The sequence below is a fragment of the Hirundo rustica genome, chromosome 18, assembly GCF_015227805.2.
Source record: "Hirundo rustica isolate bHirRus1 chromosome 18, bHirRus1.pri.v3, whole genome shotgun sequence".
NCBI classification, from domain to species: domain Eukaryota; kingdom Metazoa; phylum Chordata; class Aves; order Passeriformes; family Hirundinidae; genus Hirundo; species Hirundo rustica.
This window is the reverse complement of record NC_053467.1, coordinates 3,163,723-3,190,589: the sequence shown is the minus strand read 5'-3', so window position 1 is coordinate 3,190,589 and position 26,867 is coordinate 3,163,723. Positions and strand designations below refer to the sequence as shown.

Below are 26,867 nucleotides of genomic sequence, written 5' to 3'. Positions count from 1 at the left end.
TGGGTCTCGTTTTGCGTTGTGATGCTTGAAGTCACATTTTTCAAGGCATTTTAAGCGCCCCAGATTTTCAGGGTGGGCTGTGTGCCTAGGAGCGGGGAAAAAAAAAAAAAACAGAAAAGGAAAAAAAAAAATAGAGCGAGATCTGGGCCTTTTGATGTTGTCACTTGAGAAGTGCCAGAGCCAGGAGAACTCTGGGCTGAATAAACAGCATCCCACTTGCAGACTGGTCAAACAACCTACAAAATACCCTTACGGGGTGAGGGTGTTCGCTGCCTTGGAAGCACAGAAATGGCTTCTCCCCTTACAATATCAGGGACAAAGGAAAATAAAAAATTAATGCTCTGCTTCCAAAAGTAGCCTCTCCGTGCAATTTGTGTCCATCCTTGGTGGAGCAAGCCAGGTGACCACAGCAAAGCCTGGAGCTCAGAGAGGATTTCACGGCCCTTCAGAAGAGGAAACGCCACATTTCTCTGGGGTACAGCAGCTCTGCTGTGCCATTGCAAGGCCTCCAGATGATACAGCCCTAAGGATGGCTTCAAGCTGCCCTGGAGCTCCTCAAGCCCCAAAAAACGTGGGAGGATTCCAGGCAGGAGTGCCCTGATGGCTGAGCTGATGGCACATGGAGAGGGAAGGGCGCAGGGCAGCGAGGTGCCTACGAGTGGCCCGTGGCTGGGATGAAATAAATAAATACAACCCTGGGCTGGGGTTCAATTGCCCTGAGGGCACATGGAGAGGGAGGCCCCAGGGAGGGGCAGCAGGGACAGAGGGGTACGTACGAGTGGCCCGTGGCTGGGATGAAATAAATACAGCAGTGCACCCGCGTGTCGGGGATCTGCTTCTTCCGGTTGATGTTGATCTCCTCCTGCAGGTACTTCTCGTACTGGTCGTTGATGAACTTCATGATGGGCTGCCAGCTGCAGAGAGAGGGGAACACAGGATGGTCTGAGGTGATGCCTTCAGTTTCAGCTTCCATGTATTTCAGGTTCTGTGCTGCCCAGGTGCAGCTCTGAGCTCACACTCAGGGTCACTCAGCTCTCTGCACACAGCAGCGACACAAAACAAATCCTTTTCCTGATGGACACCAAGGACAACTGGGACAAGTTTTCAGCCCCAAAAGCACAAACAGCGGTGGCTGGAGGGAGGAACAAGAAGGATGGGACCTCACAACTTGGAGTTGGAATTGGACAATTCAACCCCAAAGTGCAAATTGGACCAAAACTGATCCAAGTGTGAGACCTCGTGACCCTTTGTCCATTTTGGGACCATTTTGGGTCCACCTTGGGTGTAGCCCTGGCCAGGCTCTTGTCCTGCCCAAGGTGGATCCTAAAGGCCTTTTAATAAATATCTATTTTATTTTCCAGCTCTGTCCAGTCTCTGTCCCAGGTCTTTCCTAAGGTATCAGAGGGACCTGGACCACCCTGACCCTCCCACCTGGCCTGACTGTGAAGCAGAGCCTGCAGGGCCTGGGATGCTCAGCATCTCCTAAATCACAAACCCCAGGTGTTCACTGCTTAGTGACTCCTTGCACTGCTGCAGGAGGGGATTTACTGGCTGGTTCTGACAAGCAAGTGCCTATGAAGTGCTCCCTTCCCTCCTGGAGCTGGCTGTGGAGCAGCAGAGCGCTGGGGCCACTCCCTGGCCCCTCGCAGGGTGTCAGGACACAGGAGCATGAGCCCAACCAAAGCCCACAAGCCCAGCCCAGCTGGTGGTGGGGACAGGGACCCTGCCACGGGCCAGCCCTGCCCAGCCCGGGGGGCACCCCACAGGGCCAGACACTGTGCCAGGGATGCCGGGCAGAGCTCAGCCTCCAGAGCCACATGAGCAGGGTCTGGGGACCGGCCCTGCTGGCACACAGCTGCTCCCAGCCACAAACAAAGCTTGTCTCATGCCTGCAACAGCAGGACGTTTGTGGCTCTCACGGGGAGCATGGCACTGCTCTGCCACCACAACAAGCTCCTTCCTGCTGCCCAGGGAGCAGGGGGGCACAGCCCTGGGCACGGGGTCAGGGCGTGCTGGGGCAGCTCACCAGTTCTCGTTGTTGATGTGGTCCCCAAAGCCCGGCGTGTCGATGACTGTCAGCTTCATGCGCACCCCCTTCTCCTCAATCTCTGCAAGAGAGGAAAGCTGGAGTGTGAGGCGAGTGTTGATGGGTGCTCTGGCCAAGCCCACCCTCCCAGGGGAGAAATGCACCTTCACAGCTCCTCAGAGGTGCAAACCAGCCCTCCAAAAGGATGCAGCCCCATATCCACCTTGAAACGCCACCCCCACGGCCACCTCACTGGTCCCTTCCAGCACAATTAACTCAATGCTGACGAATAAATAAAAAATGGGCGTTTTCTCAGCTCTGCAAGCATCCCTGGATGGCAAAAGCCCATTCAGAGATTAGAGTGGAGGTTCATGGAGGTCCCCAGAGACACAAGGCAGAGCAGGACCCAAAGCCAAAGCAGCAGGTGGGGCCCTGCAGAGCCTCACCGTGAGTGATGGATTTGATTTCAATGGTCTTGGGGATCCTCTCCTCGGCAGCTGGCTGCACAGATTTCCGGCTGATCTTGGATTTGAAGAGGGTGTTGATTAACGTGGATTTCCCCAAGCCGCTCTGACCTGGAAGAGAGCAGGATAACCCGGAGTCAGCACTCCCTGTTCTGTCAGGGGCCAGGGGCTGGGGCTGCTGACAGCCTCAGCCTGCACCAGATCTGCCAGAGGGATGGAGAGAGGGAGAGAGGGACGAGGAGCAGCTGCTCCCCTGCAGCTCCCCCGAGCCAAGGAGCTCCAGTCCAGCCCAGCCAGGAGGATGCTGAAGGTAGCAAAGCCCTTCCCCGGCTCCAAAGCAGCAAACCAAGAGCTGGTTCCCTGCATCCAGGCAAAATCCCAGCACCCTGAGGACAGGCAGACAGTGCTGGGGGTGTCTGAAGGGCTGAGGTGATGCTCAGCAGGGCACGGGGACCAGGGAACCCCAGGAAAAAGCATTCCAACTGTGCCATCACTCTCCTGCAGTCTGCTCTGTCCAGTTCCACAGGGAAGGCTTTGGAGCAGCTTGGCAAGCCTTTATCTGGAGAGGACTAACAGCAGCAACAATCCTACAAACCTCAGCCCTGCTGCATCTGCTGCTGCAATCGGCCCAGCTGGCTGCACAGACACAGGTCCAGGCCAGGGGCTTCTCTGAATCCCACAAACAACAGCCCAAGAAGCACATGAGATTCCACAGCTTTAGAAAAACAGCTTTTAGAAAAGCATTTTCATGCTTAATATCCCAGAGGTGATGCTGATCTGTGCGGAAAGGACACCAGCAGCTCCTGAACTCTCCAGGAACAGCTGTCCCGTGAGCTTGGAGAACAATTTTTCCAGAGCAAACAGAACAGAATTAACTCCTCAAAACCCAGGGAGCAGATGTTCTGAGGCCCCTGCAAACAGTGCACAGATCCTGCAAGCACCACGGGGACCCAATGGCCCCATTCTGCCAAGACACATTACAGCCAGCTACCATGGCACTGCCACCAGCATGCTCCTTGTCCCACAGAGTGTCCCTAAGCAGAGCCACCAAGGGTTTCACCCACATCCTCCAGGGTCCTGGCCCATCCAGGCTGCCAAAACCAACGGTGGGGCCAACGAGCACTGGGCATCACCTCCTGCCATCACCCCAGTCCCTGATCAAACAGCAGTTTCAGAGCCGAGTTTGCAACTTCACCGATGGCTGCAATCCAGAGCAGGAAAACTCCTTTGACAGCCACTGTCACTGCTGGGCTGTAAGACACACCTGGAGCAGGCTGGGGGGAAGTGCTCCCAGTCCTCTGCTGCCTAAAAACACAGGGCCAAGCACTAACAGGCCTGGAGCTGGGCATGCAGGGCCAGAACAGAGCTCTCACTGCACCAGTGCTCATTAAACGGAGCACTTGGGGACAGGGCAAGGCTGTGTGGCACAATGGGGACAGGTGAAATCAGGGTGACACACTGGAGACAGGTGAAATCAGGGTGGCACACTGCCAGAGCTCCAGGCAGGGGGTCTCTGCATTCCTGTCAGTCCAAGCTGCCTGGAAAGGGACCAGAGGTGAGGGCCACCAGCAGCCAGGATGTGATGCCCCATGGCACCACAGCCACGGGCTGGGGGCAGCTGGGGACTCTAAAGCTGTGACACGGGGAGCTGAGCACAGGGCAGAGCCCCCTTCCAACAGCCCTGGTGTGCAGCCCACTGCCTTTCCCACAGCTGAAATCCAGTGGGAAAAAACTGCAGCTGAGCCTGGCCACCTCTGCTCTCCTTCCAGCTGCTTTGCACGGGAAACTGAACGCAAGGGACGTGCTTTGGGGTTGGGATTTTTGTAAGTTTAGACATTTCTCTTCATCTCTGCAACTTTAGAGGACAAGGGGCTAAGCCAACCACAGCGTGCAGCCCCCTCTCAGCTCTGGCTGGGATTGTGAAACCCTTTTGAATGGGGACTTTGCTGCAGTGGGGAAAGGGTTTTCACAAAGCCCCATGACAGGGAGGCGGTGAGCAGTGATGGCAGCGATGCTCAGCTCCCACCTCCCTCCTCCCTGCCCTCATCTCCCGCCTGTAGGACAGAGATGGGAACAATTTCAGCTCAAGGACTCGCAGCTTAGGCTGGATGGGAGTACTGGAGCTCAACCCACCCCCGGGGAGGCACAGCAGGGCGAGGCGAGGGCTGGCTGCTGCCCCTTCCCCGAGGTGCCGCTCCTCCTGCATCTTCTGGGAGGGCCAGAGCTCCACTTGTTTATGCTGCCCCGAATTCCCAGCCTGTAAACAGCCAGCCCAGCGCCTGCCAAGGGCAGAACAACGTTTTCCAGGCACGGGCCTCCACACCACACACAGCGCTGCCAAGGCAGAGCCGGTCCTGAACATCCCTCCCCATCTGCACAGCACGCTGCTGAGGCAGCGCAGCCTGCGCCTGGAGGGATGGGAGCCTGCTCCTGGAGGGATGGAGCCTGCGCCTGGAGGGATGGAGCCTGCTCCTGGAGGGATGGGAGCCTGCTCCTGGAGGGATGGGATCCTGCTCCTGGAGGGATGGGAGCCTGCTCCTGGAGGGATGGAGCCTGCTCCAGGAGGGATGGAGCCTGCTCCTGGAGGGATGGGAGCCTGCTCCTGGAGGGATGGGAGCCTGCTCCTGGAGGGATGGAGCCTGCTCCTGGAGGGATGGAGCCTGCTCCTGGAGGGATGGGATCCTGCTCCTGGAGGGATGGGATCCTGCTCCTGGAGGGATGGAGCCTGCTCCTGGAGGGATGGGAGCCTGCTCCTGGAGGGATGGGATCCTGCTCCTGGAGGGATGGATCCTGCTCCTGGAGGGATGGAGCCTGCTCCTGGAGGGATGGATCCTGCTCCTGGAGGGATGGAGCCTGCGCCTGGAGGGATGGGATCCTGCTCCTGGAGGGATGGAGCCTGCTCCTGGAGGGATGGAGCCTGCTCCTGGAGGGATGGGATCCTGCTCCTGGAGGGATGGAGCCTGCTCCTGGAGGGATGGATCCTGCTCCTGGAGGGATGGAGCCTGCGCCTGGAGGGATGGGATCCTGCTCCTGGAGGGATGGATCCTGCTCCTGGAGGGATGGAGCCTGCTCCTGGAGGGATGGGAGCCTGCTCCTGGAGGGATGGGAGCCTGCTCCTGGAGGGATGGGATCCTGCTCCTGAAGGGAAATGGGATCCTGCTCCTGGAGGGATGGAGCCTGCTCCTGGAGGGATGGAGCCTGCTCCTGGAGGGAAATGGGAGCCTGCTCCTGGAGGGATGGAGCCTGCTCCTGGAGGGAAATGGGAGCCTGCTCCTGGAGGGATGGGACCCTGCTCCTGGAGGGATGGGATCCTGCTCCAGGAGGGATGGGACCCTGCTCCTGGAGGGATGGGAGCCTGCTCCTGGAGGGATGGGATCCTGCTCCTGGAGGGATGGGAGCCTGCTCCTGGAGGGATGGGACCCTGCTCCTGGAGGGATGGAGCCTGCTCCTGGAGGGATGGGAGCCTGCTCCTGGAGGGATGGATCCTGCTCCTGGAGGGATGGGATCCTGCTCCTGGAGGGATGGGATCCTGCTCCTGGAGGGATGGATCCTGCTCCTGGAGGGATGGAGCCTGCTCCTGGAGGGATGGGAGCCTGCTCCTGGAGGGATGGAATCCTGCTCCTGGAGGGATGGAGCCTGCTCCTGGAGGGATGGGATCCTGCTCCTGGAGGGATGGGAGCCTGCTCCTGGAGGGATGGGACCCTGCTCCTGGAGGGATGGAGCCTGCTCCTGGAGGGATGGGAGCCTGCTCCTGGAGGGATGGATCCTGCTCCTGGAGGGATGGGATCCTGCTCCTGGAGGGATGGGATCCTGCTCCTGGAGGGATGGATCCTGCTCCTGGAGGGATGGGAGCCTGCTCCTGGAGGGATGGAATCCTGCTCCTGGAGGGATGGGAGCCTGCTCCTGGAGGGATGGGAGCCTGCTCCTGGAGGGATGGGATCCTGCTCCAGGAGGGATGGAGCCTGCTCCTGGAGGGATGGAGCCTGCTCCTGGAGGGAGGGCAGCCTGCTCCAGCAGGGAAATGGGAGCTCAGCACAGGTAATCTCTCTTTCAGGCTCCCAGGACCAGTGCAGCGATTCCTCTGCTTGCAGCAAAGAAAGGGATTTGTTAAAACACCTCCCCAGAACTGGTTCTGCACTGACCAGCCTTGCTGTGATCACCCAGCCCAGGGAACCTTCCACGCAGAGGGAGTGAAAGTACCAGAATGGGAATCCACAGAACTTGCTGGAAAGCTACAGCACACCAAAATCTTTAACAGAATTAGCAAAAACCCTGGATCAAACCCTTCCACAACCCCAGGCAGACCTCCAGGACACCCTGTGGGACATCCCGCAGGCATCACACCTGGAGCATTGCACAGCTCCTCCCAGGAGGATAAGGGATGGTCACTGCCTGGGATTTACTCTCCTCATCCCCCTGCAGCCCCCCTGGCAGACACAGGCAGGGAGAGCTGCTGCCTGACCAGCCCAGCCCCGAGGAGCACAGCCCAGCTCACACAAGGGTCACCAGGTCAGACATTATTAGCTGGAAAAGAGCAGAAAAGCCTCATTTCTTCTCCCTTTTCCCCCACAGTGTCTGCCCGGCTCTCCAGTGCACCCAGCATTTTCCACGTCAGTGGCTGTGCCACCCCTGGCTTTTGGGGCCTGGGGGCTGCAGGAGCACAGATCCCCTGCAGCCAGAGCAGCAGTGACGCAGCCAGTGGTCATTAGCCCAGGAGAGCTAACAAGAAAGAACTTGTGGGCAGCAGGATTTGGGCTCCAGCCCTCCCTCCTTGTGTGTGGACACCCTCTGGGACACTCCCATCCCTGCTGTGCCACCCTGCAGGTCCCCAAATGACTGAGCTATGCAAACCCCTCCTGCTGGTTTTTATTTCCATCAGTAAATCGCTGCTTTGGGCATTTTTTTCCCTGGTACTCGCAGCAGGGCTGCCTGAATCTAAAAAAACCCTAATGAACAGGAATTTTACCCAAATTGCTGTAAGTACCAGCAGGCACACGAGGGTTCTGGAATACCATCGGCAGGGCAGCCCCTCGAGCCCTTCAACGTGCTCAAACCAGGGCAGGAGTTCCAGGAGAGCTGTCGAGGGAGCTCCTGTGAGCCCTGACACCCCTTGAGGTGCTATCCTCCGGGGTGTGCCCATGGACAACGCACCCCAAGATGCAGAAGGATGAGGAAGACCATGAACCACATCACATGGACAGCTTTAACTCCAGCTGATCCCAATCCAGCTCCTGGGGAGCAGGGTTTGCTGACTGCCAAGGCAGAGCCCCCAGTGAGGAGACTCCAAAGAGGACAAACTCTGTGGTGGGACAACGACAACACCCGGCTGAGCACGCTGCGGGCACGGGGTGGGGGGACGACTCACCCACAACCATGATGTTGAACTCGAAGCCCTGCTTCATGGCTTTCCTCCTCAGCTGCTCCAGGATGGCGTCGATGCCCACGTAGCCGAAGTCGGCAGCCGGCTTGTCCGGCCGCACCGGCGCCGCCTGCTTGGGGCCGGCATCCCGCGGAGCGTCCGTCATGCCGGGAGCGTGGCTGGGCACGGCCTCGGGACCTGCGGGGGCAAACACAGCCTGCTCAGAGGGGCTGCTCCTGCCAGGGAATCACGGGAGCTGCCTGCTGCACCCGAAGAGGCAATAAAAGATGTGCAGAGACTCTGGGTGTCTGGGGTTGCAATGTGTAACCAGAAGTGTGTATTCTGTTTGCCATCTGTTGAAACGGGCTGGGGAGGTGTTTTATTTCTTTATCTCTCGTATAACCCATTCCTCATAACTCCAGGGGGAGGGGGCGGCTGTGTTCTGTTAATGGCAGCTGTTAATCCAGCTGTGGCAGAGTTCTTTATCCCTTCCAGGACCCATCCTCCCTGCAGGGATCTCTGCTGTTCATGGGCCATCCAGGCTCACTGCATGGCTGAGACAATTCCAGCACCCATTGGGAGATGCTCCACCCAGGGGAGGAGCCCGGCATTCCCAGCTGGATAAAACCTGAGACCGGGAACAGCAGCACAGGCTGTGTGCACTGGATTGCCAGAGGAACACCGGACCCATCTCAGCACCACTGGACCTTCAGAGGAAACTCCACCCTGCTACAGAACATTGCTCCAACAGAACCACATCTGTCACTGCAGGAGGACTGCATTGGGCTGCTCCCAGCACCCTGACCAACAGGGGGTCAGGTCATGTTCTGACTCTGTCACGGCTTCTAGGAATTTTTTGTACTACTACATTTGTATTTTTAATATTCCTAGTAAAGAGCTGTTATTCCTATTCCCATATCTTTGCCTGAAAGTCCCTTAATTGCAAAATTATAATAATTTGGAGGGAGGGAGTTACATTCTCCATTCCAAGGAAAGCTCCAGCTTTCCCTGGCAGATACCTGTCCTTCCAAACCAAGACATGGGGTACCAGCAGGCTGGGAGGAAGGAGGAGTGTGGGATCCTCCTCCACAATAATGACATTGAATTTGGGATTTTCTTTCTCTTTTTACTACATTCACTTGTTCCCTGCCCAGTCCACCAAACCTACCACAGCAAAGGGATGCTGCTGTGGAGCTGTGAGCGCACCAGGTCCCACAGCAGCTGATCTGCTGCCACAGAGCAGGACCCAGCACCCAGAAAGTCCTGAGCCCACATCTGGGAGAGACAAAGGCTTTTAACCCCACAACCCCATGCTCTTTAACTGCTGCTAAAGGCTGGCAGTCCTACACAGCCCACTCCTCCTGCGATTACAGCACTGTGCACACTGCTGGTGAGAACAACTCGGCCACGTCCTGGGGGGAGCTGGGTGGCTCTGCAGACACAGGCAGTCCTTGGCACCCGCTGCCACGTGCCCTCCTCGAGCTCCAGCTGACGCAGAGCAGAGCCTGCCGGCCCTGGCTTGTGGAAAACCCAAGACATTTGCATCAAGACGGGCTGTGCCAGACAGCACCCACGCAGCCACGGAGCTTCTGCGATCTCGCCCTGATTCTGTCGATATCTGCTCAGAGACCCAAGCCCTTCAGCTGCCCTCAGAGACACGGTGCCTGTCTCCCCTGCAAGATGCTCCAGCCTGATAAAGTTCTTCAGAAGAAGCAAATGTAAAACTACTGCCTCAGCCAACAGCTTTTTAAGAAAAACTAGGGAATTATCTACTCCCCCAGGCACCGGGCTGGAGCCGGGAAGGACAAAGTGCCCCAAGTGCCCCGGAGTGATGTGGCCTTGTCCCCTGCCAGCCCCAGCTGCATCACCCACGGCGGATACAGCAAATATCCCAAAGGCAGAGAGTGCACCAGATCAGCCCAGTCCCCTGCAAGCTCCTGGAGGCATCAGCCACATGCAGCACGCTCCTCTGATCCAGGCACAGAGAGGGAGGTTTTAGGAAAACACACTTCTGAGAAACACACTTCTCCCCACGCCAGGCTGCTGCAGCTCAGCGCCTGGGTCCCTGCAGCCACCAGCCCAAGTGAGCATTTTGTTGTTGCTCGGTGTTTTGCAACGATTATTTATTATTTTTTAATCATTTATTATTATTAATAAAAACATTACCATTTGCAAAGTTCCTCACCCCTCCAGACAGCAACACAGCTCTCAGCTCATCTCTCCCCAGTTATTCCTGGCCTTTGATGATGTGCTGCCTGCTTTTCTCTCCCTCCCTCTCTCTGTAGGAGTGTGGCTGGGCCAAAGGGGCTCCTCCAAACACAAGCCCATCATCCTTTTTCCTCTGGCCATCTCAGACTGGACCCTGCTGGGGTCTGTGAGGTGGAACCACACTCTTCCTGCAAGCACAGCACACTTCCACGTGCCTAATATAGGCCAAGCAGGGAAAAAAAAAGAAAGAAAAGAAAAAACAAACCTAGAACTAATCCCAAAGACTGTTGGGTCACTTTGAACACTTTTTTCCAACCCTCAGTCCCAGCTGAGCATTACTCACTGAGCTGCTAGAGAGCAAACACGCTGTCCCTGAGACAATCCCACTCCTGGGAACCCTGCACAGCTGGGACTGCACTTCCATGGGGGCAGGAACGCTGCACAGCTGGGACTGCACTGGTGTGGGAGCAGGAATCCTGCACAGCTGGGACTGCACTGGTGTGGGAGCAGGAATCCTGCACAGCTGGGACTGCACTGGTGTGGGAGCAGGAATCCTGCACAGCTGGGACTGCAATGAGAGCAGGAACCCTGCACAGCTGGGACTGCACTGGTGTGGGAGCAGGAATCCTGCACAGCTGGGACTGCACTGGTGTGGGAGCAGGAATCCTGCACAGCTGGGACTGCACTGGTGTGGGAGCAGGAATCCTGCACAGCTGGGACTGCACTGGTGTGGGAGCAGGAACCCTGCACAGCTGGGACTGCACTTCCATGGGGGCTGGAACGCTGCACAGCTGGGACTGCACTGGTGTGGGAGCAGGAATCCTGCTCAGCTGGGACTGCAATGAGAGCAGGAACCCTGCACAGCTGGGACTGCAATGAGAGCAGGAACCCTGCACAGCTGGGACTGCACTGCCACGCTGCCCCTCACAAAGCAAACCAGCCCGACGTGCCCGAGACCTCACCACAAATCCCAAATCAGCCCCGTTCCAAAATGGCAAGGCCAAAATTAGGAAAAAAAAAAAAAAATCCCTGCATAACATTAAAAGAAAAAAAAATACCCCAACAAAATAACATCTAAATCATGTGGAAAATATGCTGCCACCAGCAGCAGCGCTGGATTATGCAATGGGTTTAGCTCCTCCAGGCACCACTTGTGTGCACGGGACAGCCCCAAGGATGGACAGCAAACTGGGACACTGAGGCAGGTAAGGTGCAGAGAAATTAAGACATTAAATAGAGCAGACAGCCACCCTCCACTTGAGAGAGGCCGGGAGCACCTCCAGCACCTCAAGGAGCAGCGTGCAGAGGGGCTGACATGATCCTGGGCAGGGAGGTGTGCAGGCAAACGGTGCCCAGCTCAGGGAGCAGACACTCCTCACCAAACGGCCCCCAGGAGGAGAAGGGCTCAGCTCCAGCCAGACCAAAGCCACAAGAAGAGCAGCACCCCTGTCAGGGCAGCCCACGTGCTTCAGCTGGTCTGTGGGGAACTCGTGATCTAAAGCACCTGGGTCCTGACTGGGGAAAAATAGAATAAAATCAGTGTATTGCAGCTAGGGGTGTCTGCAGGACAGCGGGCATGCAAAGTCACCCGTGCCCCAGCAGCGCCAGCAAACTCCCAAGGGAAATGCCACAACTCAAACGTGCAATTTTTTTTTTTTTTTTTCCTTCCAGCTTCCCAGCACTGAGATGGTGTTTTCTGAGCAAACACTGCAGTGTCACACAGCTCCAAGGGGGTTGTGCCAGCAGGAGGAGGGTGCAGCCCGAGCACAGGACCACTCGGTGGCACACAGGGAGGCTGTGCTGGGTGGCAGGGAGCACTCCCAGGGGTCACTCCTCTAAAAAAATAGAGATCTTAGAATAAGTTGGAGCAGAGCAGTGGATGCCTGGGATGCATCATGGGCACGTCCTGGATTTGTCTGACCCGCTGTGCTCCCCGAGGGGACGATGTCAAACCTGTGGTGCTGTCAGAGCCAGTGTCACCGAGCTGACCCTTCTGGAGCACTCCGGGGAGGGATGGGTTAACAAACACCCCGTTACTGTCTGAAATCCCTGAGGCCCTGGCAAGAGCAGGACCAGATGATCCACCACTGTCCCCTAAAGCCAGCTGCTGTCCCTCACACAAGGAGCCATCGCTTCGCTGATGGGGCAGAGAGCTCAGAGCCTGCAGCTCTCTCCCACTGAAGCGCTCCTGGATAAACATCAAGCACATGGGAACAAGTGCTTGTGCCGTATTTAGACCTTCCCTGCCAGGGAAACCCTGTCCACGTGGGCACAGGAGAGGTGGAGATGGTCAGGGCAGCGCGGCACCAAGCAGGGACAGAGCCAGAGCCCCGGCTCGGGCACGGCTGACTCAGGACAGCTGCTCCAAAGCTGATTTTGCCAAAGGCTCGGGGCTGTTGCTCTGTAATTGATGCATGTCAGGCACGAGCCAAAGCCAACATCTGCGAAGCAGCAGATGAAAGGCACCCCCCGTGGGGAGGGAAGCCCCTGGGAGCCCCCCAGGGACTCTCCTGCTCCTTCAGCCAGCTGGAGGCCATGTGCTGTGGGATGGACTTGGCCAGGGGCTGCTGCTGGAGCTGCTGTGCCGGTGCCACGAGGCTGCCACAGCCCGGGACGCTGCGGGCAGGGCATGCAAGGACAGCCAAGGGCTCCCCCAAAACCACAAACAGGGGCTGGTCATCCTCCCTGAGGGGCTGGGACAGGATCTGCAGGAGTCTGGGGCTTCACTGCAGGCACACAAAGGTTAAAGCACCTGGCAGAGGCTGAACTGGGAATGTCTCACCCAGCCCAGGCCCCGGCTAGACCCAGCAGCTCCATGCTCTGCTGGTGATCTGGGAGAGCTGAGCTGGTCCTGGAGCAGGGTTGGTCACAGCCCTGGTGCTCCGTGCCTGCCCAGAGGAACCAGAGACAGGCCAGGAGGCTGCACCTCTGCCCTGGCTGCCTGTCAGCAGATCCAAACCACTGCACGCTCCGAGGATGCACACACAATCAATGCCAAGATGGCAATGTTTGGGGAGCAAATCCAAGAAACACCCTTCGGATGCTGGGAACACCACGCACTGACCTTTCAATGATGCTGCCCAGTTCTGCAGAGCTACACACACTCAGAAAACCAGGACACTGTGGATAACTTCCCTTCCCTTCCCTCCACACAACAGATGCTGCAAATACCACGGCCTTCCAGATTTGTGGGGTGGGTTCATGCAAACACAGAGAGCAGGTTCAGAGCAGTGAACAGGGGTGTATCAGGGGGTGAAACACCCGTGTGTCCACAGATGTTTTCACGGAAGAAGTGTGACCCACCCAACCTTTCGAGCTTCGGGAGCAGCTCTCTTGGAGAATTGTGCCAGCGGGATGTCACAGAGACATCTGTAGCTCCGGAGAGAGAATCTACAGCTCCTGGCCGAGAACAGCTGGCTGTGGGGAGTGCGGCACGTGTGGCCTCCAGGGCCTCTCCCCTTGGCACACTGAGCAGTGACCGCAGCCTGTGCAAAGGCGCCCAACCTGCGGAGGAGGTGGCACAGACACAGCTCAGAGGTGGCACAGACACAGCTCTCCCTTCCCAGGGGACAGGAGCAGTCTCAGCAAAGCCAGGACCGGATGCAGTCCCAGCATGGCCCAGGCACTGCTGGTTTTCCCAGCTGCCACGGGCTCCCCTGGTGCTGAACACAACAGGTCCCTGCTGGAGGTGTGGGTGCCAGGGAATGTGAGGCACAGCTCACTCCGAAGCTGAGGCGGCTCAGCCTGGCACACAGAGCCAGTGCCACAGACCCTGCAGCACCGAATGGTAACTAAGGGACGTTCCTAATATTCAGCTGCAATCACCAGCCCCAAGCTGAGTCTGTCCCTTGCATCCTTGAGCATCGGGCTGCAGTTTCAACTGGCCACCAGCCCAGGCCCACCTACCAACCAGTCACATTTCCTTCTCAGCTTGCACTTCCACCTGGGTGCCAACAAACACGACCCAGAAATAGCAGAGTGTGCTTAACTCCGCTTCACTGGACCAAAACCACCCAAGAGCTGCCAGAGAGGTGGCCAGGTGCCTCCTGAGCACGCAACATGCTCCAGCTAGAAGCCTTTTACTCACACGGGGAATGAAACCGTTCTCAGAGTTTAAAAAGGGAGGCAGTGATTCCTGCCGTGGTGTGAGCGCTTCCACAGGCCACCAGGCAGCCCCGAGCCAAGAGTCATGGGCACACATCAGGGGTCATGGGCACACATCAGGGGTCACGGGCACACATCAGGGGTCATGGGCACACATCAGGAGTCATGGGCACACATCACGAGTCATGGGCACACATCAGGGGTCACGGGCACACATCAGGGGTCATGGGCACACATCACGAGTCACGGGCACACATCAGGGGTCATGGGCACACATCACGTGCAGGTCGAGCTGTGCCCGCCAGCCACGTGCGCTTTGCTTCCGTCCTCACTCGCTGTGCGCTTCCCCTCCGGCCCCGGCAGCCCGGCAGTCCCCTGGCCTCTGCAGCTCAACCCTCCTGCCTCTCCTAGTTACAACAGATGGATGCTTCAGGGCTCCCCGTCACTGCTTCCCTTCCCATCCTAAACCCTCTGGCCGCTGCAGGCTCTGGTCACCAGCATTTCTGGGCTGGGAGGTTCAGCCCGTTCCAGGGGTCAAACCGGCATGCCAGCTCCACAACCTCGAGCTCTTGCCCGTGGCTTCCGGATGCGGTGTGAGGCTGACCACCAGGCTGACCACCAGACTGACCACCAGGCTGACCAGCAGAATGACCACCAGGCTGATCACCAAGCTGACCACCAGGCTGACCACCAGGCTGACCACCAGACTGATCACCAAGCTGACCACCAGGCTGACCACCAGGCTGATCACCAAGCTGATCACCAAGCTGACCACCAGGTTGACCACCAGGCTGACCACCAGGCTGATCACCAAGCTGACCACCAGGTTGACCACCAAGCTGACCACCAGGCTGATCACCACCCTGCCCCAGTCAGACACGTGTGGCCCTGGCAGCACAATCCACAGTCTGACGTTCTCCTTCCTCCAACCACGTGAGACAAGCTCTAAACCACTTACAGAAACTTGCAAGGAGTTGTTTGGCCGTTTGCCTCCACGTTCAAAAAGGAGGTGATGATCATGAACAACCCCAAGACTTGGCTTGGGCATGCAGAGAGCTCTGGCCGTGCGGCCCCACTGATCACCCTCTGTAAGGAGCTCCTTCCCCTGGAGCTGGAGCAAGGCTGACCCCAGGGCAGCTGGGGACACCCCATTGAGAGGAACCTTCCTGCACACAGATCTCAGCAGCTGCTGCTCCATCAACAGGCCCCATGAAGCCGGCACAGCCCTTGCTCCCCACAGACAGGCTCAGGGTCCAAAGACACCCACAAAACCGATTCCATGGGGCTCAGAGCGTGGGCTCCACCCCTGTCCACCCAGCCTGGACAATGGACTCAGCACGGGAGGGACATGGGGACCCTCCCCAGCCCCCAGCCAGGGGAAAGCACCCTTCACCCCTGTCACCACTGCTCTGCAGAGCTCTGTGCTGTGCAAACAAAGAGCCAGGCAACGCTCCCCAAACTCAGCCTGTCCAGACAACACTGCACAAGGAATGAGTCTGGCCAAGCCCCAGGAATGGGCACCGGGCAGGGCTGAGCGTGCGATGCCCCCACCATGCCACGAGGCACTGACCGCAGCTACGCCAAAGAAAAGCAGCTAGCCAGAGGGATTCACATCCCGGGGGTTGCAGTTCGGCTTTCCTTTTTTATTTTTTTCCTCCCTATTTTTTTCTTCTCCCCTTTTAAAATTTCTTTTTCCCCGCTCGGTTTTTGCTCTTTGACGGGTAGGGTGGTATGGATTTTTATTTGGTTACTTTGTTTGTTTCTGTTGTTTTCTTCCTTTACCGAAGGCAGCTGCGCCCCAGCCGCCCTGGCAGCAGCGGAGCAGGACGGGCAGGGGACAAGGGGTAGCCAGGGGACAGGGCAGGGGACAAGGGGGACAGGGCAGGGGACATGGGGGTACTCAGGGGACAGGGCAGGGGACAAGGGTGACAGGGTAGGGGACATGGGGGTACCCAGGGGGACAGGGCACGGGACATGGGGGTATCCCAGGCAGGGCAAGGGACATGGGGGTACCCAAGGGGACCCGGTAGTGGACAAGGGGGTGCCCCCAGGCGGGGCAGCGGACACGGGGGTACCCAGGGGGACAGGGTAGGGAACATGGGGGTACCCAGGGGACACGGTAGGGGACATGGGGGTACCCACGGGGACAGTGCAGGGGACAAGGAGGTGCCCCCAGGCATGGCAGGGGTGGATCCAGCGATCTCCATTGATCCCGGACAATGCCGGCAGCGCGGCCCGGCGGTGCCCAGCAGCCGCCCCGTCCTGCGGGGCACAGCGGCGGCAGAAGGGGCCGAGCCCCCCGCAGCTCCCGGTGCCCCCGCCCGGGGGATGCCCTGCCCCGGCCGGGAACACGCACCTTGCCCCGCTGCCCCCCGCGGGAACCGCGCCACACCACCCCCCGCTCTCTCAGGCCTTTCCCCGGTTTAACTCGCCCCCAAAAAGCGCTTCCCCACCGGCGTAACCCCCCTCCGCTGCCCCACGGAGCCCCCGGGTAGCGGAGACTCACCCGCGGCGGCGGCTCCGGCAGCCGCTGGCTCCCGCCTCCTCCCGCGCTGTCCTCCGCCTCCTCCCCCATCGCCCTTCCTCCTCCTCCTCCTCCTCCTCCTCCCCCATCACCCTGCCTCCTCCCCCTCCAGCCCGGCCCGGGGGGATGGAGCCTCTTCCCGGGAAGTTGCTTCGCCCCCGGGCGGTTTCCATCCCCCCGCCGCTCCCGGCCCAGGGGGGCCCGCAAGGGGTGAGAGGAAGAAGAGTTTGGGGGGCACGTCCCACCCCGGCTCCACGCTGGAGGTGCGGGGAAACTTCCACGGGAAAGAGAGAGGCCGGGACAAACGGGGCAGCGCGTTCCAAGGGGAGCCCGGTTCATCCCCCGCTCCAGGGACGAGGGCCGGGGTCTCGTCCACATCCCTGTCCCCCAGCCCAGGGAAGCCTTCTGCTTCCCAGCATCCCGAAATTCTGCAGCAGAGAGCCAGAGCAGTTTCGCGGGTGGGTGTGAGTGCTGGGAGCTCGCTCTGCTCTGCAGCTGGTTGGAGATGTCTGGGCTGCATCTCACATCTGCCAGGACAAGATGTCAACCAAGCCCCGCGGGCACGGCTGCTCTCTAAAATGATGCCAGTGAAGCTGAATGAAGATATTAGCTGCCTCCACAACTCCTTCCTGCCTTATACCTCGACCCCAGAGTGTCCCCACCCCTCTCCCACCAGCGGGAAGATGCCATGTGCACAGGGACAGGGAAGCTGGGCTGCAGCACCTGGCCCTGCTCCCTCCAGCACACCCTGGTGTGGGCTCAAGCCCCCTCTGTGACGTCCAGCAGCGGTGGGGGGACTCTGTCCTGTCGCAGCCAAGGTGAAGCCAGCCTCCCTCTTTTGGGCTCCTGGGTCTGTCACCTTGCTCTCACCTACCCTGTGGCCTCGGGACTTTTCCCCTGCAGTTCCCAGATTTCCATTCCCAGGTTTGCAGGTGACGAAAGGGTTAAGACAGATGTGCACATCTGCAATCCTCAGCGCCCAGAGGACTCCCTTTCCCACGAAGAGCCCCTGCACACAGCCTGCAAGCCCAGGGCCAGTGCTTGCACTCCCTTTTGGACCCGCAACCGGCACCACCAGCTCTGCCACGCTCCTGCACTTGATACAGGCCCTGCCGCCCGTGCCAGTGGCACCACAGCCGCCCTGCTCTGTCTCCTGCCTGTGCCTCTAGCGTGGCTTCCATCTCTGCTTCCAGACCACCAGCGGCGGCAGATCTTCCTCCACCCAGCACAGGTACTGCACACCGGGCTGGCAGCACTCCTCCTGATGCCCAGCAAGGCTGGCAAAGGCTGCTCTGCAAACCATGGGTGCTGAGGGGCGGCGAGACCCACATCCTTCCACTTCAGCGAGTGCCTCAGATACCAGTTTCTGAGAAACCTCCGCGCAGCGCCCAGGCAGGAAACCCGGCCTCAATCTGCTTATGCTGCAGCTGCGTGCAGATTTCTGCCAGATTACACCACTTTTTAATGACTTATTAAAGCTTTAACCCCTATCAATGGGCATTAGTGTTTTAATCTCTCTAATCTCCAGGAAAATCCAATGTTAGATGCCAAACCAGACTTGCCCGAGCAGCAGCTCTGTTTGCAAGTCGCTCCAGCCTTGTTTTAGCTGGAGAAAGGCAGGAAAAGGCTGTGCTGGGCTCACGTAGGTGCTGTGCTTGCACAACGAGTAAAGGGAGGCTCTCAGGTGAGATGGCTTCCTGTCCCTGCCACTAAGGTGACCACATCTGTGGCTGTGCAGGAGTTGAGCATCAGCACAGGGCTCATGTGCCCAAACCACGTGAACAAACTCCTCGCTCCTCAGAGTTCATTTTCTCAGACTGAAATCATGGGCATGCTTTAGTCTTGCCTGTGAGGGAATAAAAATAACCACAGAAAAGTTCTCCCCATGGTCACCGAAGCTCTGCAAAGACGTTTCACAGGAACATGGACTGGTTTGGTTGAAAGGAACCTCAGGGGCCATCTAATTCCAATCGTGGGCAGGGACACCTTCCCCTAGACCAGGTTCAACCTGGCCTCGGACACTTCCAGGGATGTGGCAGCCACCGTTTCTCTGGACACCCCCTGCCAGGGTCTCACCACCCTCAGGGAAAAAACTCAGGACACGTGGGATCTCAACACTGTGTACAAATTGTTTCCCATATTAATTAATGGAAAATATTTTGTTTCAACTCATATCTCCTCCTTCCCAGGAGCAGCAGGTGGTGAGGGAGCAGCTCAGAAGAACAAAGCATCGTCCTTGGTCTCACAGCAAGTGCAGCAGGGCTTTGGGAGCACTGCTGGTCCCCAGGACGGCTCTTGGTGACTTCGGGGTGTTTGCCCAGAGGAGGCACTCGCAGGGTAACAAACGGCCCAGACAAACTCTGGGATCTGATGCTGCAAATCTCCGTTCCTGTGAGGAGAACAGCCTGTGTTCTCCCAGTGCTCATTTCTGGCCCTGAGCACAGGCAGCACGGACAGGCACAGGAAGGAAGCAGCTTCACCCCTACAGCGCAGATGAGCTGCAGAGGGAATAAGTGACTCGCCCAGGGTCACACAGAAATCCCACAGCAGAGCCAAGAATTGGATCCAAATCCCCTAATTAAGGGTTTTAAAATCACAAACTCATTGTTCTTCCCTTAGAAAAACCTAATAATCAGAGTTAGGGGCAATTCTAACAAGCCCTGTTGCTGTTGTAAACTGTATCAAGGGATTTGAACTAACTATAGATCCAGCTTTTAGTCTCGCGACTAATCTGAAGTATTAAGGAAGATTCCTGCCTGGCTTACACAATCCAACCTGTCCTGCTTTATGGGACATCCCTGCAGGGCTGGTGGGGCTCACTGCAGAACGTGGCCCAGCACGTTGGGATGCACCAACGAGGGCTTCAGCAGTCCCTGAGCTTTCGGGACAACCCCAACCACAGCAGAAAGCTGCCCAGCAGTGGGGCTGTGCCAGGCAATGCTCTGCCCTTGGCCAGCTCCAACCATAAATCCCCAGCTTTGAGGAGCAACCACAACCTGCAGATGAAGGCAGCTTCACCAGCACTACCCAGCCAGACCTGCCAACAAACTCACCTCACCCCAGGCTGCCTTTTCTCCTAAGAAAACATCAAATCCCTTGGGCACAGGCAGCACGAGCAGGACGTGTTCTCTCGCAGGAATGCTGAAGGGACATTTCCAATTTTACCGCACCGCAGCAGTCCCCAGCTAAAAGTGCACCGTTAGGGCTTAGGAAATAATTTTTGTTCTTTCAATATTGCTGCAATGCTGACTACCTGCCAGTCCCCAGTGACTTTGACAGACAGATGGAAATTCTGCAGGCTGTATTTATAATCTCAGATCAATAGCAGAATGAAAAGCACATCCAGAGACCTCGGTAGAGCACCAGCAAACTCAGTGGAAAGTAGCATGACCGAGAAAAGGACACGAACTTGCAGATCACAAGACCAAAATTTAATTTTTTTTTTTAGCACTGAAAGAGACACCATCACCTCTAGCAGGAACAGAAAGGATCCCCCAATGCCAGGAACAGCTAAAACCAACCCCAAAGCTTTTCTAAGAGTGCGGGTGTTACCACCCAGGGCAGGCCCTGGCAGGCAGAGCCTGGTCCCTTCAGCGTGCGCAGGGTAAATGCCCAGAACATCTCTAAGACCCACAGATCAATGACATTTCCCCCTCTGGCTGTAGTGAACTCCCAGGTCCACAGATGATGCAGGTTTTTTTCTCTTTTAAGCTGCCCGGTTTCTGGCAGCGAGCAGCTCCTCTGAGCAGCCCACGTCTGACACACCTCTGCAGGTATCACACCAGCTCCTTCATGAAAGCAGCTCCTTCATGAAAGCTTGAATCTCCCTGGAGAGAGAGAGGGCAGTGGAGCAGCAGTAACACGGGGTGCAGGCACTGCCAGGAGCACCCCAGAGCCCTCCAGAGCTTGGGGACATCCTGAGGGGTTTTCGAGATTTGGGTGGTTTTAAAGTCCTTTGCCTTCTGAAAAGCCCTGAGCCAGACACAAGAAAGAAACTGAGTCTTCAGGTTCTGAATTCTCAAGGTTGCATGCTTTATTATTTCTTATCTTATTATTATCTTATTATCTTATTATTTCTTATCTTACACTTCTTTCTGTGCCCAGCTAAGATCTGTGCAGCTGCTCGGGCATCTGACGACTCCCCCCATGCTGGGAGGTCACTGCCTCTTATGCTAATTGTTACCTGTTCTTTATTTATAGTTATTTGCCAATACCTACTACCTGTACTAAACAGATCATCTCTGCTCTGACCCAACCTCCTTAAATTACTTTGTGCCCCCGTCACCGCAGAAAATGGAGTGAGTGAAGAAGAAAGAAGCAGCATTGGGCAACGCTCGAAGTCCTCCATCTTGCTCCCATGCTTTTTCCAACCCAAAACTACGATTTTTCACCCTGTGATAAGCTAAACTCCTACCTTTCACACTCTTGTGGCCTGTAATTCATCTCTCAGTGCTGGAAGCCTTTCCCATGGATTGGAATCACAGCCAGTGTCTTCCTGGGCTCTGTGCCAGGGTCCCAGACCCCCCTGCCCAGGTCCCAGACCCCCCTGCCCAGGTCTCTGACCTTCCAGGGTGACCAAAGGGATGCCCTGGACTCGGACACTGAGCCAGCACAGGGAGCAGCACCCCTCCATGCCTTGGCCAGGAGCAGATCCAGAGCCCCCAGCATCGCTGCACCGTGCCTGCTCTGCTGAACCCACGCTACACCCAGGCCTGTCCCGGCTTCCAGCACACCAGAACCCAGATTCTCCTCCAGCTGGACACCTCCAGGCCGCTCCCACTCTCCAGGAAGGAAGGAAGGGATTATTTCACACGCTGTCACCGGCCATCACGCGCAGCTGGCACCGTGTCCTCGGCGTGAGTCACCCTCTCCCCGGGGAGGCCGTGCCTCGGTCCCCGGTGTCACAGCCCAGCAGCGTCCCTGCAGCAGCCTCCCTTCCTCTGGCACATTCCTCCTGCACGGGGTCTGCAGCTCCCTGGAGCGGGGCAGGCAGGGGGCTCCTCGCCGTGCTCGGGCAATCCGGCACTCTCCAGAAGGGAACAGGCTTTGCTAGGAAGGCACTCCGCAGTCACAAACATTTGGAAAAAGCAAGAAAGAGCCCCATCCTTCCCCAGTTCCTTTCCCCTCGCAGGGGGCTCCGGTTGGGGCACTTGTTTGGGCGCTGCTGGGCTGGTTTGGACGGACACCAAGCACACTCAGCATCGCCCAGGCACGGCCTCAGCTCTGAGCACGGGTTTTGCTCAGCAGGGACAGCCCGGCCTTGGCACCAAAAACTGCTGCTGAGATCCTTGGGCCAGCGCTGCAGATGGCACAGCCCAGCCATGCCCAAGGAAACGCGCTTGGCTCCTTGGCTGCTCAGGAGCAATCCTCACCCCTCCTCCTCAAGGGCATGATCTGCTCCCTCAGACACCCCCAGATTATCACAAAGGACAAATTATCCCCCAAAAGGGGAAAAGTAAAACCCTGCACCTCACCCCACCGGCATCCCTGAGCCCCACTCCACTGCCTGGGCATCTCTTCATCTAGAGAGGAGATGCCACTTTGGGGTGAAAGGTTTAAACCATTTGAGCGAGTTTGGGGTGCCTCAGGCAGTCAAATTTTTCACTCCCTTCTGTTCTGCCTTGCAAAGGGGATTTATTTTCACCAAGCTCATCCTCTGCCCCTGCTGCTGGGTCTGCTTTGCCCGTGCTGCTGGTGGTGAGAGGATACTGGTGTCTCCCTGTGGAGAGAGGGGAGCAGATGGAGCCTACGCCGAGCTCACACACCAAGGAGCACCTCAGAGAGCCCCACAGCCTCCACCACCGCCTCTGCTCCTCTCACCACCAGCAGCACGGGCAAAGCACAACCAGCAGCAGGGGCAGAGGATGAGCTTGGTGCAAATAAATCCCCTTTGCAAGGCAGAACAGCAGGGAGTGAAAAATTCAACCGCCTGAGGCAGCCCAAACTCGCTCAAATGGTTTAAACCCTTTCACCCCAAAGTGGCATCTCCTCTCTAGATGGGCAGACGCCCAGGCAGTGACATCCCTGGGGGTCACAGCAACGCCCTGGTACAAACCCAGCTGCAAAGAAGTTGCTGGGGTGTCCCAACAGTGCCTGCAGGCCACGTGCAGGGATACACGTCCCTGCAAGCTGCGCGTAACCGGCCCTTCTCCCTCCTTTGTCTGCTGCCCCTTTTAAACCTATAACCGCCGTTTGGAGGCAAAGAAGAAAGTATTTAGGCCATCCCAACCCTGAAAAAGAAGGAAAACCCCATTCAAGCTGCCGGGCTGTCTCTCCTGCAGCTTAATTAATAACAACCCATCCCCAGCAAGCTGCTGCAGCGCCAGCTGTCTCCTCGCATGGAGGTGCCTTGCCCCGAATAATAGTGCTTTGTGTTTTGATGGGAAAAGGTCAGGAGGATGGGGGGGAGGAGGAGCACGGCTGGGAGGGAAATGTGTTGCTTCCCTGCAGTTCCCGAGGCTGTGAGCGAGTCCTGCTCGGTGCCCATCTGCTGCTGGGTCAGATCTGGGAGATGGTGGCACCCCTCCATGGCCCTGGGGGGATCACGTCCTGAAACTCAGCAGAGAGAGGGGCACGGGGAGAGGTCAGGCCTGTGTGCTGCACTCCCCCCACTGCTGGAGGCCTGGGGAGCTCCTGATGCCACTTTGACAGGGTCCAGGAGCCCCTCTGGGGAAATCCCTGCTCTGCTCTTATCAGGAGGCTGCCTGATAACAGCCCAGGATCAGCAGCACTGCGTGCCCCTGGCAGCTTTTCCAGGCCACCACAAAGGGACATTTCCTGCTACCATTTGGCTTTTGCATAAACAAAGGAGCCAAGCCAGGCTCACAGCAGCAGTGGATGGATCCAAGGTGATGCAACAACGCGGCACAGTGGGGAAACAAAGTCAAAGGGACCCAAGCCCTGGGTGTGAGGCGCCCACAGCCACCAGACTCCAGGGCATGGCTGTGAAATCGCCTCCATTTCTGCCTGGCCACAGAGCCCACCACCGAGTACCAAAGCAAGACACCCCCGTGGATCCTGGGCAGCACAGCCCAGGGCTCCTGGGATAGCTGTGGATGCTCTCTGCCTGCCATCCCCCTGCTCCTGGCTGGTTATCCAGCTCTCGAGGAAAAGTGACGCTCCTGTCCCAGCCCAGTGCCACACCAGGCTGGGCACTGGGGCCCAGGGAGCACCAGTGACACGGGCACTGCCCTCCAAGGAGCACACAGGCAGCTCTGGTGCTCTGCCAGCTGGCCTGGCCTCTGCTCTCACTGGCACTTTTGTCCCCTCCTTCCCCCAGCCGTGTCCCTCCGTGCCATCCAGGGGCTGCCCCAGCGCGGAGACACCTCTGGTGCCAGTGCAGGACTTGGGGGGCAAAGTCCCATCTGTTTATCTTGGGGAATAGAGACTTAAAAACGGCAAAGAAAGGCAGCGGGAGTAGCATTAGGGCAGGTCCCTGTCCCACAGACACGTCCCCTAGCCAGGCACCAAGGCTGTGCACTTCATCCCCAGCTGTGCAGGGGCATGCACAGCCCACAGGGCCCCCACAGTGTTCCCACCCCGGGAAAAGGTCCCTGTTGCTTAGCAAAGGGCCATTCATCAGCAGGACTGCGTGGGATGACAAAGGGTTAACCCACTGCAGCTGGGCCAGAAATACCATCCAGGACAAAGAGGGACTTCATGTCACCCCACAGCATCCGCCCAGCACGCTGAAAAAGGGGCCTTAATCCGATTCCCAAAGAAAATGTGGCTTTTACAGCCCCGCCTGACCAGGGCCCTCCAGCAAGTTTTGCATCTACAGCAAGAGTTAACCCAGCCTGAGTTTGAGAAGGGGCCAGAGAATAGGAAGGGAAATCACTTTTCCATCATTTTGTGAGAAGGGAGAGCTGGGTGGGGGCAGCTGGACCCAGGCAGCATCCCTGCAGCAGGAGCACAGGGACAGGGATGCCTTAACCTGGAAAACCTGATGGCCCCAAAGCATCCCCAGAGCAGGCAGACCTGGGCAGGGGTTGTCAGGGGATTTATCAGGGGCTGGAGAAAGCACCACAGCTGATTTCCCACCGGCTGCACCCCTTCCTAGAGATCACAGCGAGTGACCTGTGAGCACCCCAGCACTGGGTTAATGGCAGAACTCTGCCTCGTCCCCGTGAGGCCAGGGAAGGAAGCCAGGGGCGCAGCGGGAGGCAGACAGCGCTCACACCCACTAGATGTGGATGAAAGGCTCTGCCTTGGCCTCCCAGCTGCCAGCCAGGCACTCAGCCCACAGTGCCACGTCCCTGCCCGGGGCATGGCTGCGTCCCTGTGGCAAGAGGGATTTGCCAGCCTGGCCCCCTCTACCCTGTTGAAATGCCATGTGCCCACTCCCCTCCTGAGTTTTGGACAGACACTTCCAGGAAACCGCTGAGCTGTATTTGCAAGATTAACTCCTTCGCTCCCATTTTGGCGAGTATTTTCTGACAAACGAGGTCGCTTTACCGTACTCTGCTCCACAAAGCCTGACAAATTCTGGGCGTAAATGAAATGAAGTGCGGTTGACTTCAGCCATAAGGTCACAGCACCCAGCAGGCTCAGCCCCAGGAGAGCCGGCCTTCCCTTCCCTTTTCCCTGTACTGGGGCAAAGCTCAGCCACGTTTCCCAAGGAGCTGCAGCTCCAGCCCGTGTTTCACCCAGCCCCAGCACAGCTTTGACAGGGCGTCGGGGCCATACGGAAATCACAGCATTTAAAACCACAGGCTATAAAAATTCCAGCGTGCTCGGAGAAGGGAAGTCTGGATTCCCCGTGGAGAGGCGTCCAGGAACCGCTGCTGCCGGGTTATTGGCCACCAAGCCATCAGACCCTGCCACATGTGCATACCTGGAGCCACGGCCAGCACAGCCCGGGGAGAGGGGTCAGACACGTTCAAACCCCACCACAGAGCTCCCCATGAGCCCCACGGACACGCAGGGATTCTGTTCCCAACAGGGGAAATCGTGGATGGCAACTCCAGCAGCATGGAGGGGTCACAGCTCCTCCCAGGGCCGGCCAGCCCTCCGTGTGTTCCAAAGGTATTTTATCTGTCGTGACACGTCCTTGTCTGCACTCAGGATGCCCTCACAGCAGGGCACACACCCTGGACAGCTGCGCTCCTCCTGGGTGCTGTATCCCACAGTCTGGGATCACACCTGGACGAGGCAGCAGCACTTAGGGGTTCACACGTAATCGCAATTCTCGCTTTTTTGCATTTTTACCCCGTCTCAAAGCCAAAGCTCAGCCCAGTGCTGCCTGCACACAAAAATGCAGCGTTGCCTGGCTCACCTATTTCCCAGGGGAATTTAGTCCAACCAGCAGTCATTAATTAGCACCAGAACAGCCAGGACTCTCAGCCAGCACATGTCCAACAGCAGTGCAGAATCCCCTCCCACCGCAGAGCTGCACCACCAGCCTGCTCCCTCCGCCGCACCCACCATCCAGAGCAGCAGGAATTCAACAAAATTAAGCAACTTTAACCCAAAACTTGCCTGGCGCTCTGGGAGGCCGTTCCTGCGCTCCTGTGCTCCGTGTGTTCCTGTGAGCTGAGCCTGGGAAGCAGCAGCAGCAGCGAGCCCAGTGCAGGGCAGGCAGCTGCTCAGCTCACGGAGGGCTGGAAACCCGTGCTTCCAAAGCAGGGTTTAGGGGAGAGATGGAAGGACCTGCTGCTCACAGAAGGGCGGACACAACACCGATGAAACCGCCAAGAAATCCGGCACAAAGAGCTCGGTGCGTGCCGGAGGTCAGAGCACAGGGCAGCAGTGCCGGCCCCGTTGGATCCCAGCTGCTCCCCCGGCCCAGATCTGCTCCGGCAGAGCCGAGATTGTCTCAGCCCCGAATACGTCAGCCCAGATCCATCCCGGATGCTCCTTCCCTAAATGAAGTGTGGCCACACTGGGATGGATATAAAAAGCCTAGCCTGAAATCTTCTGGCGTGGAGCCTTTCCTGCAGCCCCTGCTGCTTCCAAGGGCTGTTTGACAGGGAGACACTGGGATATACAGGGGAGACACTGGGATAGAGAGGGAAGACACTGGGATAGAGAGGGGAGGCACTGGGAAACACAGGGGAGACACTGGGAAACACAGGGGAGACACTGGGAAACACAGAGGAGACACTGGGAAACACAGAGGAGACACTGGGATAGAGAGGGAAGACACTGGGATAGAGAGGGGAGGCACTGGGAAACACAGAGGGG

At 57.8% G+C, this 26,867-nt stretch overlaps 1 protein-coding gene across 5 annotated transcripts in view; it reads right to left on the bottom strand.

Annotated features, from left to right (window-relative positions):
* SEPTIN9 (septin 9) overlaps positions 1–26,867 on the bottom strand; it is a 141,527-nt gene that overhangs the window by 12,885 nt on the left and 101,775 nt on the right. For all 5 annotated transcript variants that reach the window (XM_040081840.2, XM_040081843.2, XM_040081842.2 and 2 more), the window contains 4 exons: positions 7,856–8,047; positions 2,473–2,601; positions 2,027–2,108; positions 777–914 (listed from right to left, as the gene is read on the bottom strand). In XM_040081840.2, coding sequence (XP_039937774.1) covers positions 777–914; positions 2,027–2,108; positions 2,473–2,601; positions 7,856–8,047 — 541 coding nt within the window. The remainder of the gene's footprint in view (positions 1–776; positions 915–2,026; positions 2,109–2,472; positions 2,602–7,855; positions 8,048–26,867) is intronic.